This window comes from Vipera berus (genome assembly GCF_964194415.1).
Source record: "Vipera berus genome assembly, chromosome: 2".
NCBI lineage: Eukaryota > Metazoa > Chordata > Lepidosauria > Squamata > Viperidae > Vipera > Vipera berus.
This window is the reverse complement of record NC_138203.1, coordinates 28,150,767-28,170,545: the sequence shown is the minus strand read 5'-3', so window position 1 is coordinate 28,170,545 and position 19,779 is coordinate 28,150,767. Positions and strand designations below refer to the sequence as shown.

The following is a 19,779-nucleotide window of genomic DNA, read 5'->3' as shown; positions in this document are numbered from 1 at the left end:
TACTCTGAAATAGGTAGGTTCAAAGAACTGGGGACAGCTAAAAGAGCTAAGTGGAGACTAGAGGATTAACTTTTAATGGAAGCCTCATGACTTGCCCTCTCAAAAAGGACTAAATAAAATCAAAATCTCACCTTGAGTAGTTCCATTGCTTAGACAACTAAAATACGTTATGGAAACATAAAACCATAAATCACAATAACATTGAATAACCATGAGCAGAATATTTATACTGATGCTTCCAAAGATTAAGGAATGTTGTAACAGCTTTTCAATGGGAGAAAATCTAACCTGAGTTATTTCCAAATCAAGCCAATACAAAATTAACAAATCTATGTTGGTCACTTTATTTGGCACTCTCTTCTCTTTCAGGTGTTTGAATGGAATCTGACACAAGCAATTATTTGAAAAGCGGGAAAACAGAAATTAAGTAATGAGAAAGCAATTATTTTGAGGATTTTAAGTCCTGGATTGAACAGAAGATTCAGGGCATAATTGAACTTCCATATTCTATTTATTGTGTGGATTGAGCTGTGAGCTACTTACTCTTGATCAGTTTTTTTTTCCAGGCTCAGAGACTCACTGATACAGAAAGCTTCCCATAAGTTTCCTCCGAGGTTTCATGCAGATAAGAATTATACTGGATAATAAATCAAAGCTGTTGGCATACCTCCTGGAGCAGAGTAATTTTTCAACACAACCTGAAACTACCCTGCAAGGGTGGAGAAGCAACACTGGAAATGGTGTTCATATTTACATATACATTCTAGTGGTACAGCAAGGAGCCTGAAGAAGCCAACAGAGATACACATTCTATTTTTCTCCCAATATCAATAATTTCTTAGCCCTGGCCTGAAATCAGGTGAAAAGCTGACCAACAAAATCAGCTTTGTCCAGAAATTCTTGGAATCAATATATCACCTGTTCAGTTTTAAATCAGAAGTAGAAAATCTGTAATTTACCTGCTCCTACTTGTAACTTCCCAGAATAGATTCTACCACAGAGAAATAGCTACTTGCTAATATTAACCAACACAAAATCTAATGGCCTCTTCTGCCTAGTTACACATTGGAAGCTGAATATGGGGTAAGTGGGCAAAGAGAAGGATTAGCAGCTCTAAGCAGCTCTATTTGATCAGATGTCAACACCTGAAAATTAGTTACTAACACGGAAGAGATAATACTACTATAATATAGTGTTTAATTAAGACAGGGAGTTGAGGCTGCTGTGAAATCTAGCAGTATTTGTTAACATTGAAAGCATTAACCTAGGAGTTCTCAATGATACATCAGATCCTTGTTAAATTCAGTCAGAAAGACACTTGTCCCCTTCTGATCCAACAATCCATGTTTAGGTTTACTCACTCAGCATAGATTATTAGGAATATTTGAAGGACATGGAACTTACATGTTGAAAAGTAATTGTTTCCCTGAACTAGCCATTCTTAAGCAATTCCTCTAAGAATGTCAAACTGATACATACTGAGCCAAAATATGGCCCCAGCCCCAGGAAACAGATCTTGGTAATACTGTACACACAAGGTTATTATTAAATATAGTACATCCAGGGAAATGCTGATGGAATTTGTTGCAAAGATTCCCTTACTGACTGCTTGTCTGTAAGAAAGATAAACTGAAATAGCTGCAGCTTGTAATTTGCTCCTTTGGAACTTTCAGTGTTATATTCATTTCATTTGGAGCCATATAGAAATATAGTACTCCTATTCCAAAATACACAACACACCAAAATAACACTGTATGAATTATAACTATGGTGTTTATTTTAGTTTTGGTTTCAATTAAAAGTTGATTAAGATACTCATAAGACCATACTTAAAGGCATGAAACACAGCTTGTTCTCAGCTTGTGTTCTTCTAATTTTCAAACAGAAAACTCTATTTGACCCAGAACAAATTTTAACACAAAGTTCAGCTGCTACGACCAGCTCAAATCAGCAAGTACATACCTCATTCTTCATACAAAAAGTTCCAAATGCACATTCAGTAACTCATATAAACATAGAACCGTAAAGCTTTTGGTTAGGATAGTGAGCTTGCAATGAATTTGATAAATGACCCTAGTTTGGCCAATTATCAGTGTTTCTCCCCCCCCCCGCCCCGCTCATCTTTACAGAGCAGAAACTCAAGTATAGCACCAAAAAGATATGTTAAACTGAGATATACACAGACCACCCACCTGATTAAAAAAATATGTGAGAAGCGTTTTGAACTAACATTATACAATTTTCCACACCAACTGAAAACTGATTAGTGAAGGAGTATGCCCTTTCAAAGACATTTTGGAATCAAAGAGGTGCATAATTATGAAGGTAAACATTTACTATTAATAACTGCAGATCGAGCCCTTGTTAATACAATGGGTTACTTATTACATAGGAAATGTTTATATTCCAGCTTCTACTATTAAACATTTCATGGAGCAGTTATTTTTGGCTGTACATCCTTGGCTTTAGCAAAAATGAACTAATTTTGCCTCTGAAAACAAGTTCCCAGGTTGCCATATGCCCAAAATCTGGCAACAAATACACATTCTATTAACAAGAACTAGGGATACTCAAAACACTTAATATTTCCTCCACTCTGTTAAAAGCTTCTGCAAAATTATTTGGATTTACCTAGTTCATCCCACAGCTGCCTATATTTGTCTGTCATTGCAGTTCCTTGTTGTCTCCAAAGTGACAGCCGTGGGTCAGCCATGAACTGTTCTGTTATCAGTGTCAGCATACGAGCACCATTTGAATCTCTCATCTTTAACATCTCTCGCACCTACAATATAAAAGATGTAGTTTACTACAATTTTTAAAAAAACAAATGAAATAATATATTGCTAGAAGCAAGGGAGAGGTCAGTGGAAACACAGGATTACTACTGAACAATCAAAATTGCCAATTCATACCAACAGTAAGTATTGTAAGTACACAGTTTTAAAAAGTAAATATCTGTAAAATGAAGAGACAGAATTTTTTATTATGAAGTAGCGCAATACTGATCTCATGATTTCATCTCGATTTGTCTCGTCTCATATTAGAAATGTAGGAAGGAGAAATTAATTTAAATTTTAAAATATTTAAAACTTTAATAAAAACATTAAAAAGAAAATAAATACTTTCAAACTGATGTTCCTCTAGCTTAGAGCTGTTGTTCTTGGCATTTAAGGAGAAGGAGAAGGAGAAGGAGGAGAAGGAGAAGGAGAAGGAGAAGGAGAAGGAGAAGAAGGAGAAGGAGAAGTAAATATTAACATGATGGTAGACAAAGGCAGAAGTGGGATAAATGAGTGTACACTGTGTGCACCACATCACCAAACACAGAGTTAATTCACTGGACAGGAGCAGTTGAAAGTATTTAATTCTAAAAAGAAGCTATACTTATAAACATCTGTAATAAAGAGAACAAAAAAGACAGCTCTTGCGTGCCATTTTTTTCTCTTGTCAATAAGTTTGCATGGCTATTATATATTTGCAAATCCCTACATGGTTCAGTATAAATACAAAAGACTAATAAACTAACTTGAAAATTCCACAATTTTGGAGAAAAATAAAGCTTTTCATGGTAGCTCAAATGTACTATGTTGCAAAAATAATTCTTTACAGAATATAATGGTACACTTTGCACTCCTTCAGCATGAGAGGAGTCTATTCTATAGTTCAAAGTTCTTATGAACACTTTGGAAATAAAATTCACACACACTCTGAATAAAAATGCTTAAAACATTTACTTTTCTCCCACCCAAATGGCTATAGATGTTTACTGATCACTCAGTACAAAAGAACAAATTTAAGGAGAAACGCAAGGTAGAAGAACCATCAGCATTATAAAAAGTCAAAGAGGCACAAAACCTATAGTGGTTCCATTGATTGGTATAGTACTTCAACTATAAAGCACAGTTATGATCTTATCAATACAATTATTAGAAACCTTAGCAGGTTGATTGCTTCATGTTTGTTTGATGCTGAAGGTGGCCTGTTTTACTTCCAAGGCACACACTGATTTGGAAACACCAAACACAGAATAAGTCATTATTCTGATATTTTCCAACTTTGCAGTGAATTGGCATTAGCTTTAAATTTCAACATTCCACTTTGAACCATAACATTATACCAGTATAACCCTTGACTACAAACATTCTAATCTTCTATCACAATTTCAGTTTGTTCTATCCTTTTAATGCTCTATGCCAGGGGTGTCAAACTGCCAGCCCACGGGCTGGATGCTTCACGCTGAAACCGCGCCCACCCCATTGCCGGCAATGGAAAAAAATCGTGATACGTCACAACACATCATGTAACGTTGCGAGTTTGACACCCCTGCTTTATGCAGTTTGTGTATAAATCTGATAATAAAGCATGCAAAACAGATCAACCAAATGGTGTCAATTTAGCTCAGATTCCATGCCACTGCCCAAGAAGCAACAGAAGTATTTGCAAAGCAATGTTCTGGTTTTGCTTCATGCTCTATCATTCCTTACATTAAATCAGGGATGTCAAACGGCCATCCCACGGGTCGGACGCGTGATCCAGAAGTCGCACCCACCCCATTGCCGGCAATAGCAAAACAGTCCTGATACGTCTTGCGACATCATGTGACGTCGCGAGTTTGACATATCTGCATTAAATAATCATCTTCCCATGGCAGTACAGATTTCCCAAATTTTTAAACAATTGTAAGATTTATCACATGACCTTAAGTTATAAAAGGATGCCAGTCACTTTTCTTTGTATTTTGAAAGTCCTTTTATATTGGGTGGGGGGTGCATACTATTATCAATATCAAAGCAATGACATTTAAAATTTCAAGAGATTTGTTTGGTTGGGTTTTGGCAAGGTTGAGCTATATTTTTTCCAAAGAAACAGTTTACTACTAAAATCAAGTAGTCCTTCTTCTGTACCTTAAAATCTTCCAAATGGCCGAGAATTCTGAAAAATGTAGCCCAAGAAATCCAGATGGTATCAGCCCAAGAAATGGAGCAGGAACATTACTAAGAGGCTAAATATTATGAAGTCAATATAAAAATGAAGAATAAAAAAGCATTCTGTCAAAATGAAAAAAAACATCCCTTTTTACATACCTTTGCAAAAAGCAAATTGAGCTGTTTCCCTGATCCATGGTATCCACCTTGGGAAAGAAAGAGTTTAACTTGTTCCTGAACTTGCTCTTCATCCAAATGCCAGCAGTTTTCATCATCTATACTTGCTCCTGCTGTGGGATCAGGGGCACCTACACAGCAGAAACAAAGGCTATGATTTAAATCTTTTCACTGATGCATGAGGATCCAGTTGTTCCCACCTAAAAAACAGTTATTGATGATTTATATGATTGTACCTATTATATATACACTGACCTTAAGCACTGATATGGTAGAATTCTGTGCATATTTAGCACTCTAAAGGAACGGAGGTGTGCACAACTTTAGATTATTGTGTCAGTAGCTAAAAGAAAACTTGAGCAATAGCCCTCTATGACTTAGAGATAGGTATCATTACTCACTGGCAAAATATGTGCTTTGCACAAAAATTGCATGCTCAGTTTTCAACTTCTGAAATTAAAAGACTCCCAAGTCTGATAAATCCAAGTCTGCCCCTACTCTGACATCCTGCCCCCAGTGATCTGGCCAATCACTTTCTTGAAGGCCATCAAGACGTGTCTTTACCCAGCACTGCAATAGAGTCATAGGAGCCTATGAGGTGTCCTAGGAGATGATTGGGGCACCAGGATTTGGGATTATTTAAATTTATTTTTTAGTTTTATGGTTTTATAGTCTGCAATTTTATTATTGTTACCAGCTGCCTACATGTTGTCACACAAATATTTTAAATATATAAATGAATAAATAAACTGACCTTGTGTAGTAACTTCTATCTTTCTATCTCCCTTCCTCCCTATGTACTGTAGATGGCTAGAAGCACTGTTCAAGGTGATCAACTCACTTTTTAGGAGGAATAGAAGAACTACACAGAACTTTTTGCATAGCAGCTTACCAATAAAATCACTCAGATTCTCCCAAGCCTTGATTCTTCATAGGCGGGATTTAAAGTAATGACTAAGGCAATGTCTTTAATTATCTGGGGCTTCTTGCAGCTTGAAGATTCCAATAAGGTAGGCATGTTACTCTCTATCCAGGCCCCTTCTTTGAGGCAGAAGAGGTGTGACTTCCTGGATCAGGAAAATAATCAATGCCATTAGTGGAGGGCATCTCCTCCCCAATTTGAAGGCAACTGTAATATACCTTCTCTTCAAGAGGCATTTTCTGGATCCAGCTACACCGAATAACTATCATGCAGTCTTCAATTTCTATTTTTGGAGAAGGCTGTTGAAAAGATGGTGAGGGTCAATTGCAGCACCATCAAGAAAGCAGATTTTTTTTGGAGCCTTTTCAGCCTGGGATCAGGTCCAGACATAGAACCAAAATAGTACTGGTTACTTGGGTCAGTGAGCTATGTCAGAATGGGGAGGAGGTAATATATCCTTCCTATCCTATTAGACTTTTCAACAGCAAGCATTCCTCTGGAGACATTATGAGGGCTGCAGCCACTGTTTTATATTAGCACTGGTCCTTCATTACCAGGTAATTCCAGTCAGGACATAGGGAGGAGAAGGGGAGGTTGGCTTAATAGGGTTTGATCTTTTCCATCTTTCTCTTGAACTATTGGAAGAGATCACTTTGCAGTTTGGAGAAAGGTGACATTTAATTGGGTAAGTTGGAGACAACAGGAAATCTTGACTCAGTATCTGAACACTATTGGGGTTTGGATGGGACAAAACAGGCTAAAATTAAATACTGCTTTGGCAATATCATACTTGGAATACTGTGTCAGTTTGGTCAGCTTGATACAAAAAAGATGCTGAGATTTTAGAAAGAGTGCAGAGAAGAGCAACAAAATAGATTAGTGGGATGGAACTAACACATGATAAAGAAATGGGTATGTCTAGTCTAATGCAAGAGTAACTCATATCCTTATCACTCTCAAAATTCTTGCAGCGTATAATAATAATAATAATAATATAAAGTTGGAAGGGACCTTGGAGGTCATCTAGTCCAACCCCCTGCTCAGGCAGGAAACCCTATACCATTTCAGGCAAATGGCTGTCCAGTCTCTTCTTAAAAACTTCCAGTGTTGGAGCATTCACCACCTCTGGAGGCAGGTTGTTCCACTGGTTAATTGTTCTAACTGTCAGGAAGTTTCTCCTTAGTTCTAGGCTGCTTCTCTCCTTGACTAGTTTCCATCCGTTGCTTCTTGTCCTGCTTTCAGGTGCTTTGGAGAATAGCTTGACTCCTTCTTCTTTGTGGCAGCCCCTGAGATATTAGACGACTACTCTCATGTCACCCCCTAGTCCTTCTCTTCATTAAACTAGACATACCCAATTCCAGCAACCGTTCATTATATGTTTTAGCCTCCAGCCCCCTAATCATCTTTGTTGCTCTTCTCTGTACCCTTTCTAGAGTCTCGACATCTTTTTTACATCGTGGTGACCCAAACTGGATGCAGTATTCCAAGTGTGGCCTTACCAAAGCATTGTAAAGTGGTATTAGTACTTTACTTGATCTTGATTCTATCCCTCAAATACAATATGTATTAAATATACATATTGTATTCATACCTTTGCAGACCACTGAGAAACTGCATCTGATAATAAAATGCAGCAGGATATTTTTTTGTCAATAATCAGCTAATAAAATGCACAGGTTTCCAATATGTTTCAAGTGCATTTTCAAGTGCGCGGTTTCCCACGCAGTTTCTTTTTCTAACTACTTTTTCTAATCAGAATTGAGTCACCGAGTACAAATCTCTCAAGAAAAACTGCTTGTGGTTCACCAGTATTAGGGAATAACAAAGTGGACCTATCCATGGCTATTATTCTAGGCGCTTTACTGTTATTATGTTATTTTGTATTATTTACCATAGTTGTTTTGTTTTGCTGTTTTTATATTTGTTTTGAATCAGGGATGTTTTATTTTGGGGGTTAACCATTAGAAATTCTTCAGAATTACAGCAATATGCAAGTAAACAAATAATGCATATCGTTCAAGATGGTTTACACCATTTTAAATCAAAACTTAAAATGTTAAATAAGCAGGCTAAAATATTTTTTAAAATTAGTAAAAATTAAAGCAGGCAAATACGGGACACAACATTTTCTATAATTTATTTTGCCTGTGGTGTGAATTCTTTCCTAAAAAGGGTATTACTCTTTATAAAAAGGAAACCTGACTATCTGAAAACAGCACTTTTAATTATTTTTTGACAGTGATCTACAATTAAGCAGTGCTTAACTGTGATATTTACAATTCCATTAGCAAAAAGCTGAAGACAATAGCAACTGCACAAAGTGATCCAGTCTCACAAAAGTCATTCCAAGGTGGGACCACCTGCAACACATTCAAGACTGACCATTCAACTTTGGGTTATTTTTTTCTTCTATATGTTTTTCATGCTTAAACTGGAATGGTAGTGTTCTAGAAAATGGTTATGTTCAAACTATCGCACCATTGCACTCATTTCACATGCTAATAAAGTTATGCTTAAAATCCTACAAGCTAGACTCCAGCAGTATGTGGATCAAGAACTACCAGAAGTATAGGCAGGATTTCGAAGAGGCAGAGAAACTAGAGATCAAATTGCCAACATACGCTGGATCATGGAGAAAGCTAAAGAGTTCCAGAAAAACATCTTCTGCTTCATTGACTATGCTAAAGCATTTGATTGTGTGGATCACAACAAATTGTGGCAAGTTCTTAAACAGATGGGAATACCAGACCATCTTATTTGTCTCTTGAGAAACCTATATGTGGGTCTAGAAGCAACAGTGAGAACTGGACACAGAACCACTGATTGGTTCAAAATTGGGAAAGTAGGGGGATGACAGAGAATGAGGTGGCTGGATGGAGTCACTAAAGCAGTAGGCGTGAGCTTAAATGGACTCCAGAAGATGGTAGAGGACAGGAAGGCCTGGAGGAACATTGTCCATGGGGTCGCGATGGGTCGGACACGACTTCTCAACTAACAACAAGAAGAAGAAAATGGTTTTGCTCTATTTTAGTACCTATAAGTATTTCATTATATGTAACATGTTTGGAAGTAGTAAAATGTAGGAAATGTTTAAATATTTGTATAAGTAACTCAAGGTGGCAAACACACAAAGTTTCTTTCTCCTCCTATTTTTCCCCACAATAACAACTCCTGCTGAGAAAGAGTTACTGGCTCAATATAGAAAATTCCATAAAAAATAAATGGTATCAAAAGCATATGCATGCTTTTATCACAGGAAGCATCAAGCTGATGACACTTTCATGAATTTTCTTCTAAGTAAAGAATGAATTTTCTATTATTTTAAACAATAATGTCAAATGATTAGAATCATATAGTTTTGAAAATGGGATAATTAAAACCAAGAGGCTATGAAAGAATATTTTTGGTAGATGACATCAAAAAATTAGTTAACACAACTTCAGTTGATAACCAGGCCAGCCAGCTTATCTCCAAGAAATCTTAAAACAGCTGAAGAGTTGGTAATAATACTGAAAAGTCATCTTCATACTTCCCTGACTTGCTCAGTTTTTCCAAGTTAGCCATCTTAACCACAAGGGAACAAATGTTTCCTAAAAACTAAACAGTGAGCACACAGTCTTAACCTCCAACTTAAGACAACTATTAATACTTTATAATGAAAAATATTAGTTATCCCTCATATGCTAACTGGCTAGCTTTCTAGGTCTGAGATGCTGTGCCATCATAGTTTGTCCAGAATGTTATGAGATTCTAAGCTTTCCATCATGATTTGCTTATATCTACCCATCAAGGTCATGTCAAAACCTCGTCTTCGCCGGGAATAACAAGCACACAGGAAAAACCACGACGAAGCACGGATGACTGCAGAGAGCACCTTTAATATCAGGATCTCCAAGCATTAATAAAGTCAGCGTTGGGAACCACTCGTCCCAACACTTCTTTTAAATGTAACTACTAATTGAGTAACAGCCCCACCCGTCAGCCCCACCCTCCCCCACGCAGACCAGCATCTGCCTGAACCGCGTAAAACCCCACCCCTCTATCCTGTCGCCCCACGCCCCGCTTCCGCCTCTGGCGCCAAAGTCCATACTGCGCGCAGGAAGGTGTAAGTCCAATATCCCCCTCTCTCACCCCCTGGAATCCCTAACGTGCTCCCCTCCACCAACCCGGTGTTTCGGCTCACACCCGTTTCAGGCCGCCGCACAGCTGTTAAGGCTGGCGCGGCTTCCCCATGTGTGATGAGACCCGCTGTTGGCTGCTCAACAACCGTTCGGGCTGGGGCAGGTCCTTTGCCCCGCGCTGCTGGCCGCCGATCAGCTGTGTGAGCAGGCGCGGCCTCGGTGTTAACGCCCGGGGTCTTCGTTAGCCGCCGAGCAGCTGGTCGAGCCGGCCGCCGATCAGCCGTGCGAGCAGGCGCGGCCTCGCCCAGGATCTTCGTCGGCCGCCGAGCAGCTGATCGAGACGTTGCGGCTCCAGCGTGGGCGCCCGGGGCTTTCTTCGGCCGCGGATCAGCTGTTAGGCGCGGCTGCCATACGGGCCTAGCGTGGGCGCCCGGAATCCTCATCGGCTGCTGAGCAGCTGTCGGGCGCGGCTGCGGGCTGCGGGCGGCGACCGGAACCCCCTCCCGGTGAGCATGTCGAGCCCAAGGGGCTCGACAGTCGGACCCTCCTACCAAGGCTCCTCCTGGAAGGCAAGACGTAGAAGTCAAACAAGCACCAAGGAGAGCAGCAGTTTCCCCTCGACCCTCCCCCGAGGGTTTACCAGGGTGCCTCTGGTGGAACGCCTTAACTAGTCTAGGGGCCTGAACATTCGATTCCGCCACCCAGGATGCCTCAGTAATCGGATACCCTTTCCAAAGCACTAGGTATTGCAGTCGCCCTCTCCGCCTCCTGGAGTCTAGAATCTCCTGAATCTCATATTGTCCATCACTCACAGGCCTCGGCCCTACTGGCTCCCCCCGGACAGGAACAGGGGCTGGTTTTAGCAAGCTGCCGTGAAACATGGGATGCACCTTGCCCAGAAACTTAGGCAGCCGGAGGCGCACCGTGACCGGGTTGATGATGTGGGTGACCTGGAAGGGGCCTATATATTTAGGGCCGAGCTTCTTGCTAGGTATTTGTAACCTCAAGTATTTTGTAGATAAGTACACCCAGTCCCCAACCCCTGGAGTGTAAAACGGTTGGCGCTTCTTATCTGCTTGGGCCTTTACGATACTGGCTTGCTTGTTCAGGGCCTTCTTGGTTGCTGCCCATGCCTTTCTGACTTGTAGCATCCACTCCTGGGGTTGACAAGGGGAAGCCGATCCCTGGTCGCACTCGGGAACAGGAGGGAAGTCGTAGCCAGACACCACTGTGTACGGCGGGAGACCAGTACTACTGTGCACAGCGTTGTTGTGGGCGATTTCTGCAAACGCCAATAGGTCAGCCCAGTCTGCCTGCTGGTACGAGACATAACTGCGTAGGTATTGCTCTACTGCCGCGTTGGCCCGTTCAGCAGCACCGTTTGTGCAGGGATGATACCCCGAGCTTAATCCCTGAGATGACCCGACGAACTGGAGGAATTCACGCCAAAACCTGGCGGTAAACTGTACTCCTCGGTCCGAGATAACACGTCTAGGTGCCCCGTGTAAGCGGTACACGTGGGTAATAAAGAGCCAGGCCAGACGCCGGGCCGAGGGCAAGCCCCTCAACGGAACAAAATGGGCCTGTTTAGAAAACAGGTCAACTATGGTCCAGATAACAGTGTACCCCCGGCTCTCCGGTAGGTCTACGATGAAATCCATCCCGATGTCCTGCCATGGCCGGCTGGGGTCCGCCACTGTCTGTAAAAGCCCCGCTGGTTTCCCGGGCTGGGGTTTGGCCATAGCACACGTGCGGCAACGCTGAACATAATCTTTGACCTGCCGCCTCATCCCGGGCCACCAGAACTGACGTCTAGCAAGGTGCAGGGTTTTCAAGAACCCGAGGTGTCCGGCCTGCTTGGAATCATGACACCTATAAAGTACGGTCTCTCGCAGGGTTTGCGGCACGTACATCTTACTCCCATACCAGGCCAGGTCGTCCCGTCGGGTCAGGAGCCGCGGGTGCTGCTGTAGCCAGTCATCTCCCACCAGAGCCTTTTTTAGCCGCTGTACAAGGTCATCCACAACCTTGTTCTGTACAGCCCGTACCATCTCTGGGCCGAGAGGAGGGATAAGAGCTTGCACCACCTCCTCCCGCTGGTTATCATACTGCGGGAGCCGCGAGAGGGCATCCGCCAGGAAATTCTTCCCCCCTGGGACGTATTTCAGGGTAAACCTGAACCGCCTGAAATACAGGGCCCACCGCACATGCTTAGGGGCCAACTTACGTGGGGATTGTAGGGCTTCTAAGTTCCTATGGTCCGTCCATACTTCGAAGGGCTTCTCTGCCCCCTCTAGGAGATGCCGCCACATCTCCAATGCCCACCGAACGGCGTAGGCCTCCTTTTCCCAGATAGCCCAGGCGCGTTCGGTGGTCGATAGCTTTTTGGACGCATAAGCACAAGGTTGCAATGCGCCTTTACTGTTGTGTTGCAATAGAACAGCTCCGACCGCCACGTCGCTAGCATCTGCTTGCACAACATATGGCGCTGCTGGGTCGGGATGCAAAAGTATGGGCTTTCGGGTGAACAAACCTTTCAAGGTCTCGAAGGCCCGTTGACATTCTATGGTCCACGTTACACGCAACCCTGGCCGTGGTTTCACCGCTAATTTCTTGGTTTTTAGTAAGTCTGTTAATGGAAGAGCTACTGCAGCAAAAGATGGTATGAATTGGCGGTAAAAATTGGGAAACCCCAGGAAGCTCTGTAGCTGTCGTCTGGTCCCCGGGGCTTGCCACTGCAATATAGCCTCCACTTTCTTTGGATCCATTGCAATCCCGGCCGCCGAGACCCGATAGCCCAAGTAGTCCAGTCGGGACGCGTGAAATTCACATTTTGATACTTTCACATACAACCGTGCCTCTAGGAGTTTCCGCAGAACCTGGCGCACAAGGGCAACGTGCTGGTCCATTGTCTCCGTATATATAAGGATGTCGTCAAGATACACGAGCACCCCCCTATATAAATGTTCATGCAAAACTTGATTTATTAGTTGCATGAACACGGCGGGGGCCCCCTGGAGTCCGAATGGCATTACACGAAATTGGTAGCTGCCCAATGGGCAGTTAAACACCGTTTTCCACTCGTCTCCTCTCTTGATACGCACCCGATAATAGGCTTCGCGTAAGTCCAAGCGGGTAAACACCCTCCCCTTAGCCAGGTGGGACAACATGTCTTTCATCAAGGGCAGTGGATACAAATGTTCAACACACACTGCGTTGACCCCCCGGTAGTCCACACAAAGACGCAGCCCCCCGTCTTTCTTCTCCCTAAAAAGAACTGGTGCTGCCATCCGCGAGCGAGCTGGTTGTATGAACCCCCGTGCAAGATTCTTGTCGATGTAATTCCGGAGTTCTGTCATCTCCCGCGGGGTCATGGCATACATCCGGGGCTTACGAAGTTTGACCCCTGGCTCCAGCTCAATCGCGCAGTCCGTTGGTCGATGGGGAGGCAGGAGATCGCATTCTTGCTCACTGAAAACCTCGAGGAATTCGGTGTACTCTGGCGGCACGTGTACTTCTGCCCCAGCCCTGCAACTCTCCTCCGGCTTCCCTGGCGGGCCAGACGTGCCTGGCTGCTCATGATCGGGGGGCTGTGGCCCAATCCCTAAACGCAGGTGTCGACAACCCCCCTCCCACCAAATGGTCGGCCCCCACCTGTCTAGCCACGTTAGCCCCAGAATCACCTCCTCCGTCATGGAGGGCACCACGATGAACCGCAACCGTTCCCAGTGCTCCCCCATATCCAGCCGCACGAGTTCTGTGACATGGGTGATAGGCACCCCCCCCAGAAGAGACCCATCCACCTGCTGGAAACGTATTGGATTCCTCAGCCGTACCACCCCAACACCCAGTTTGGCCACCACCTTCCGGCTAATGAGACACCTCGTGCTACCCGAATCAATTAGAGCCTTAAATTCCATCACCTCCCCCGTAGCGGGGTTTGTTAACATAACTGGGACTGAAAATGGGCTAACCGGGGCACTTACCATGGGGTCCTCCTCTGGCCTATCACCATGCTCGTAATACTCCACGTTCACATCGATGGCGCTGTCCCCCTCCATCTGGCCGCTTCCCCCTGGTGTTGACTCCACAGCCTGCCGAGAAGCCCGGGAACGCTCTGCAAAGCGCCCGGGGGTTGTGCTCCTTGCTGGGGTTGCTGCTGCAACCACCCGGGATGCGGGTATAGGGCAGGCGGCCACGCGGTGCCCTGGCTGATCGCACCTGAAGCAACGCAGGATGGCTGGATGGCAGGACCCAGCGACGATGGTGGCGGCTTCTGCACCTGGCCCTGCGGTCTCGGCGGGACCTGACGGGAGTCTCCTACGGGCCGCACACGCCGTTGACAAACCCGTAAGGCCACATCCAGCTCGACCGCGACCCGCAGCCACTCTTGGAGCCTAGGAGGGATCCCCCGGACGATACAAGCTCGTAGGAGATAATCGTCCAGTCCGGCCCGGAAATGGTGAACCAGCATCCTCTCCGGCCAGGAACTGAGCCTGCCGGCCACTTCACGAAAGTCCTGCACATAGGCTGTAACTGGACGGCCATTCTGCCGCAAGCCAACGATCTCAGCCTCCGCTCGGTGCGTGCGCGTCACATCCTCGAATCGTGTACGCAGAGCTTCGAGGAGAAGGCCCACGTCCCCCAGTTCACGGTCACGGTCACCGTAGAGGTTCGCCACCCAGGCCGCTGCCTCCCCTTGTAAGGCCGTTGTGACAGCCATCACCATCCCCCACTGGGATGTATACAAAGGACCGTACTGGTCCAGATGGTGGATGGCTTGTCCGAGGAACAGGGCCAAACGATCAGGGTTGCCGTCAAAGGTCACAGGCAGCGGTGGTGGGCCCCAAACCGCAGGCCCTCCCCAAGGACCCGCCGGGCCTCCCAGCCTCTGTTGTTGCCACCCCAGCACCCCTGCTGGTACAGCACCCCCCCGGCCTTGTTCCACCAGGTCCTGCGGGGCCTAAGTCGGGAGCAGCCGCCGGTTCCGGCGGTGGAAGGCCTGGGACCTGCGGGGTACCAGGGGCCTGCGGGGCCCGGAAGCGGGGACTCGCCAAACGGAACCGGGTTTGACTCCTACGCTCCGGGTCGGTCCTGGTTTGTGTCCATCTACCGGTCTCCAGGTCGGTATCAGTAGGGGTCCACGGCCGGGGTTCTCCAAAATGGTCCCTCAGGACGTCCATAGTGTAACTGCCAGGAGCCGTGGTGTAGCTCCACTCCTCTCCGCCTTCATCGGTGGCACGACACTCTCTCCACTCCCAGAGGGACCCCTTCCCTCTAGATGGTTGGTTTTGTCCAGCCACTGGCTGGCTCAAGACAGGGCTGAGCCACCATTCTCCAGGCTTCTCCTGGACAGCCGGTTCCGAAGCCTCAGCTCCCTTTGGTGCTGGTCCAAGGTCCCGGACCTTAGGCCGAACCACTGGTGGGGCCTCTGCCAATTCCCCCACCTCAAGGGGCACAGCAACCCCAGCTGGTTCCTCCCCTCCTGCCCGGGATCTTCGTCGGCCGCCAAGCAGCTGATCGAGACGTTGCGGCTCCAGCGTGGGCGCCCGGGGCTTTCTTCGGCTGCGGATCAGCTGTTAGGCGCGGCTGCCATACGGGCCTAGCGTGGGCGCCCAGAATCCTCATCGGCCGCTGAGCAGCTGTCGGGCGGGGCTGCGGCTGTGGTTGCGGGCTGCGGGCGGCGACCGGAACCCCCTCCCGGTGAGCATGTCGAGCCCGAGGGGCTCGACAGGTCATAGTAAAGGAGGAGACAGACTTCAGGGTTGATTGAATGTTACCATATAAAGCCAGAACTCTTGATTTTAAGAAAAGTGACCATGGGCAAATACAGATCTTTGACTTCAAAGAAGCAAATTCAAACAAAACCTGCTCTGAGTTGGGGAATGATCCTATGGTGCCTGAAGCCAATAGGAAGAGAAGCTCAAGAAGGGTGTAGGTCCATAACTGAAAGAGGTATTAAAGTTAAAAAATAAACAAAAAATTATAATGAAAGAAAGTGACAGCAAAAGAAGCCAATGTAGCTTCATACATAAAAACGTATACACATACACCTCTCTTTGAAGATTAGATATACAAACAACTGAAGGGCAGAAAGCAAGAAAGGACACAGTACATACAATATAGGAAATGGATATAAGAATAGATCACAAAGGAAGAGTACAGACAGGTAGTCCAGAACAGCACAGGTGTGTCAGGAAAGTAGAATTCATAATGAGCTGAGCTCAGGAAAGGCTGCTGAGAGGGAAGAAAAGCCTTTATACAGGGCTTTATATACGGCAAATGAAAAAAAAATCAGTATACTAGCAGCCAAATAAACATTATAAAATATTAGTAACAAAGAAACACAGATATATTCAACTATTTTGGTTCAGTTCTTCCCCATGCTTGTTATGCTTGTTAGGCATATGGTGTTAGCCTACAATGTTGGGTTGAAAATATATTAACCATGATGTTATGTCTTTAAGATGTTAATTGGCCAATGGGTGTGTAAGTGTTCTCATGGCCATAAGAGGAAGCTAGGAACGTAGCTTCTTTCTCTCTCTGAATTCACTGCTCTCTACTGTTACTGTTTTTGCTCTGTTACCTGAACTGTGTATTGACCTCTGGACCGGTAAGAAGACTTTGTATTTTGGATTGCTACTTGGACTGTTTATTTTTGACTGTGCATTTTTGTTTTTACACCACCTCAAAGTAAAATACTTTTTGCTTTTACAACTCAGTGTACTCTTGTGTGACTCTTACTGCTCTCAGTACCCTTCCTTGTCTGTGCAACTCTTTGGTAGCACAAGGAGACCTCTGCACAACAAATTCCTTAACAATGCTAATACTGCCAAGAAATTTTGGGCAGAACTAAACCCTGAAACTTGGAGAAATCTAGTCAGGGATTACCTCTTTACTTTACTTTCCATGACCAAATTAATTTCAGCCTGGGTCGCTGAAAAACTAGTTATCTGCCAAACCCTTATGTATTATCTCTGAGAAATTCTGGAAAAGAGATGAAGTGCCTGATGACTGGATATTATCCATTATTTTCCAAAAAGAAAAGGAAAAGACCTCGCTAATTAGAAAAATTAGTTTGATTGTACCTAGGAAAATTCTAAAGCAGACTATAAGGAAATGAATCCATAAGCAACTTGAAAAAAATACAGTAATAACCAGGAGTCCACATGGACTTCTCAAGAACAAACCTTATAGAAAAAAATATTGTTCTAGTAATGGTAGAATCAGTTTGTGGGGGTAGTTGGGCTTCCCTTTCTTGATTATTTTAACTGAAGGCTAAAGAGATACTATCTGTGATGCTGGGGTTTGGATTTGATAGTTTAAATGGCATCTTTCAATTTTATAATTCTGTGAAAGTAAATAATTCATTTTTGGGTGCCGTATTAATTTAGTCCCACTTACAATACATGAAATTGGAATTTGCTCTTTACTCAAAACTGTATGCATTCTAAGGACATTTAAACTCTGATGAAATCTGTAGGCATTTCCAAAGATGTATATTAGCATGGCTCATGTCAGTGCTAGTCACAAACCACCAACTTCCTATTTGTAACCAAATATTCATAATGGCAAAGAAACCTCGTCATCTCCTCAAAAAATTGCTAGAGATTATAGGGGATGAGTGGGGAAGGAAGAAGAGACATTAGCCAAATTGGAATTATCACCTATATTTTTCATGTAGTACATCTGAAAAATTAAATGGAATTAAATTAAATTAAATTAAATTAAATTAATCTTTTATGAGCAGGATTGAAGTTTGACAGAAACATGGCTAGAAAGTATCTATTTACTTCATATTAATTGAAATTTTCAGGCCAAATGAACTGCATCCTGGGCTACCAAAGGGACTTGCTGATGGCCTGTCCAAACCCTTATGCATTGTCCTTGAGAACTCCTGGAAAAGTGGTAAAGTCCCTGATAACTGGAGGACAGCAACACTGTGGGACTGGGCAAAACATTCAAAGCAGCATCTTCATCCCATGGCTTTTAAAGTGCACACCCATGCACTTACAGTTACTCCATGCAGTTAGCAATTTATATACACCAATTCACCGGAAAATTGTTAGATGAGATCATAATCATTTACATCTTTTCTCAATGTGGCTGAACCACAGTTGTTCTCCATGGAAAACTGTCATATCCAGGGACATTTACAATGGATGGTCAAAATTAAGACTAGCAACCATCATTTCACAATTGAAGTCTTGCTCCTTTTGCATCTCTCACATTGGAACAACATTAGAAACCAATCCTTATACAAATTATTTCTGACAGCTGTATCCAATCTGCACGTGCTAATTCTGATAATACAAATCTAAGCCTATAACCTATATCTGAAGGCCTCAACAGACCATTTCACTTCATATCTCTCTTTTATTTAACATCACAGCCTAATATTTAGAGGGACAGCACTGCTCAATGTGGTTCACATGCTATAATACATGAATGGAACTCCAATCTTTTCTGCAAGAACAGGCAGCCTTTCCCAGTTTTCAGTTAGCTTTCTGCACATTGCCTAATTAAACTAACAGGCTAAAAGTGTTATTTGTTCTAAACATATTTGGAGAGAGAACATGAAAGGAAGTCCAAAAAGCTTACGGAAATACAGTATCAATAGGATTAAACTGAAGTACTTTCCTAGAAGGAAAAAAAAGAATTCTGGAGCAAGCAGTGGAGGAAAAAAAAACTAACTCACCATGAACTTGATTGATCTCTGAATTCTGAGAAAGGATTTCATCTGCAAGTTTCTGAGCAGTTGGCAAAACTTCAGTATGGTGCACTGTAATCAAATACTGTACAAATTTTTGCAGCTGGTCTCTGTTCATTTGAAAAAGGGTCTCTGAAATGGGAAGATGCAGTTTGACCTGATCTGGCTTGCGGATCCGGTATAAAGAAAGGGCCACAACATGGGCACAGTAAAATATGTCTTTGTTTCCACAGCTACAGGTCACTGAGGTAATCTTGCAACGATCAAAGCTGATAGCCACATTGCAAACAGTTTCTGGCTCGGACTGCATGGCAGGTTCAGTCACAGTACCACTCAGATGGAAACCTATTCATCAGAAGAAAATAGTAATTTTTTTAAAAAACAGCAAAATGTATGTTTGCCATTTTAAGCAAGCAAAGTTTGACAAGCAGAATGCACTTAAACAGAATTCACCCCCTTAGAGAACAACTGTGGTCTTCAGCAGCAGCCACTAAAGTCACCTAAAAAAAACATTTATATATATATAATTCCACATGAATGAAGTGGTAACTATGGTAGATGATGAATACAGAAAAAACAGGAAACGGGCATTCATACACCAAATTACTAAATTTCCATCTCTACTTATTGCAAATGGTAGCTGGAACCTTCCATCAATGGAATCTGGCAACATTTTAGTGCCTTTATTTTTAAACCTAATGCTGTAAGTCACACTTGAAAAATGACAAAACAATAAGGGTAAAAATTATTCAGGAAACTATGCTTTTCTTCTCAACTGTTAGTGTACTATCACAAAGTCTGCATTAAGGCTACACTCTGGAGGAAGCTATATTGATTTCCAAATCCCACTGAGTGTATTCATTTGATGCACACAGATCTAGAATATATAAAACAGACTTCTATATACAACTTTTTAAAGTAAGGTTG

The 19,779-nt window shown here is 43.6% G+C and overlaps 1 protein-coding gene across 1 annotated transcript in view; it reads right to left on the bottom strand.

Moving 5' to 3' along the window:
• ZSWIM6 (zinc finger SWIM-type containing 6) overlaps positions 1 to 19,779 on the bottom strand; it is a 127,927-nt gene that overhangs the window by 52,769 nt on the left and 55,379 nt on the right. The window contains exons 2-4 of the mRNA XM_081317834.1: positions 18,841 to 19,197; positions 5,082 to 5,230; positions 2,632 to 2,782 (exon numbers count right to left, since the gene is read on the bottom strand). Coding sequence (XP_081173960.1) covers positions 2,632 to 2,782; positions 5,082 to 5,230; positions 18,841 to 19,197 — 657 coding nt within the window. The remainder of the gene's footprint in view (positions 1 to 2,631; positions 2,783 to 5,081; positions 5,231 to 18,840; positions 19,198 to 19,779) is intronic.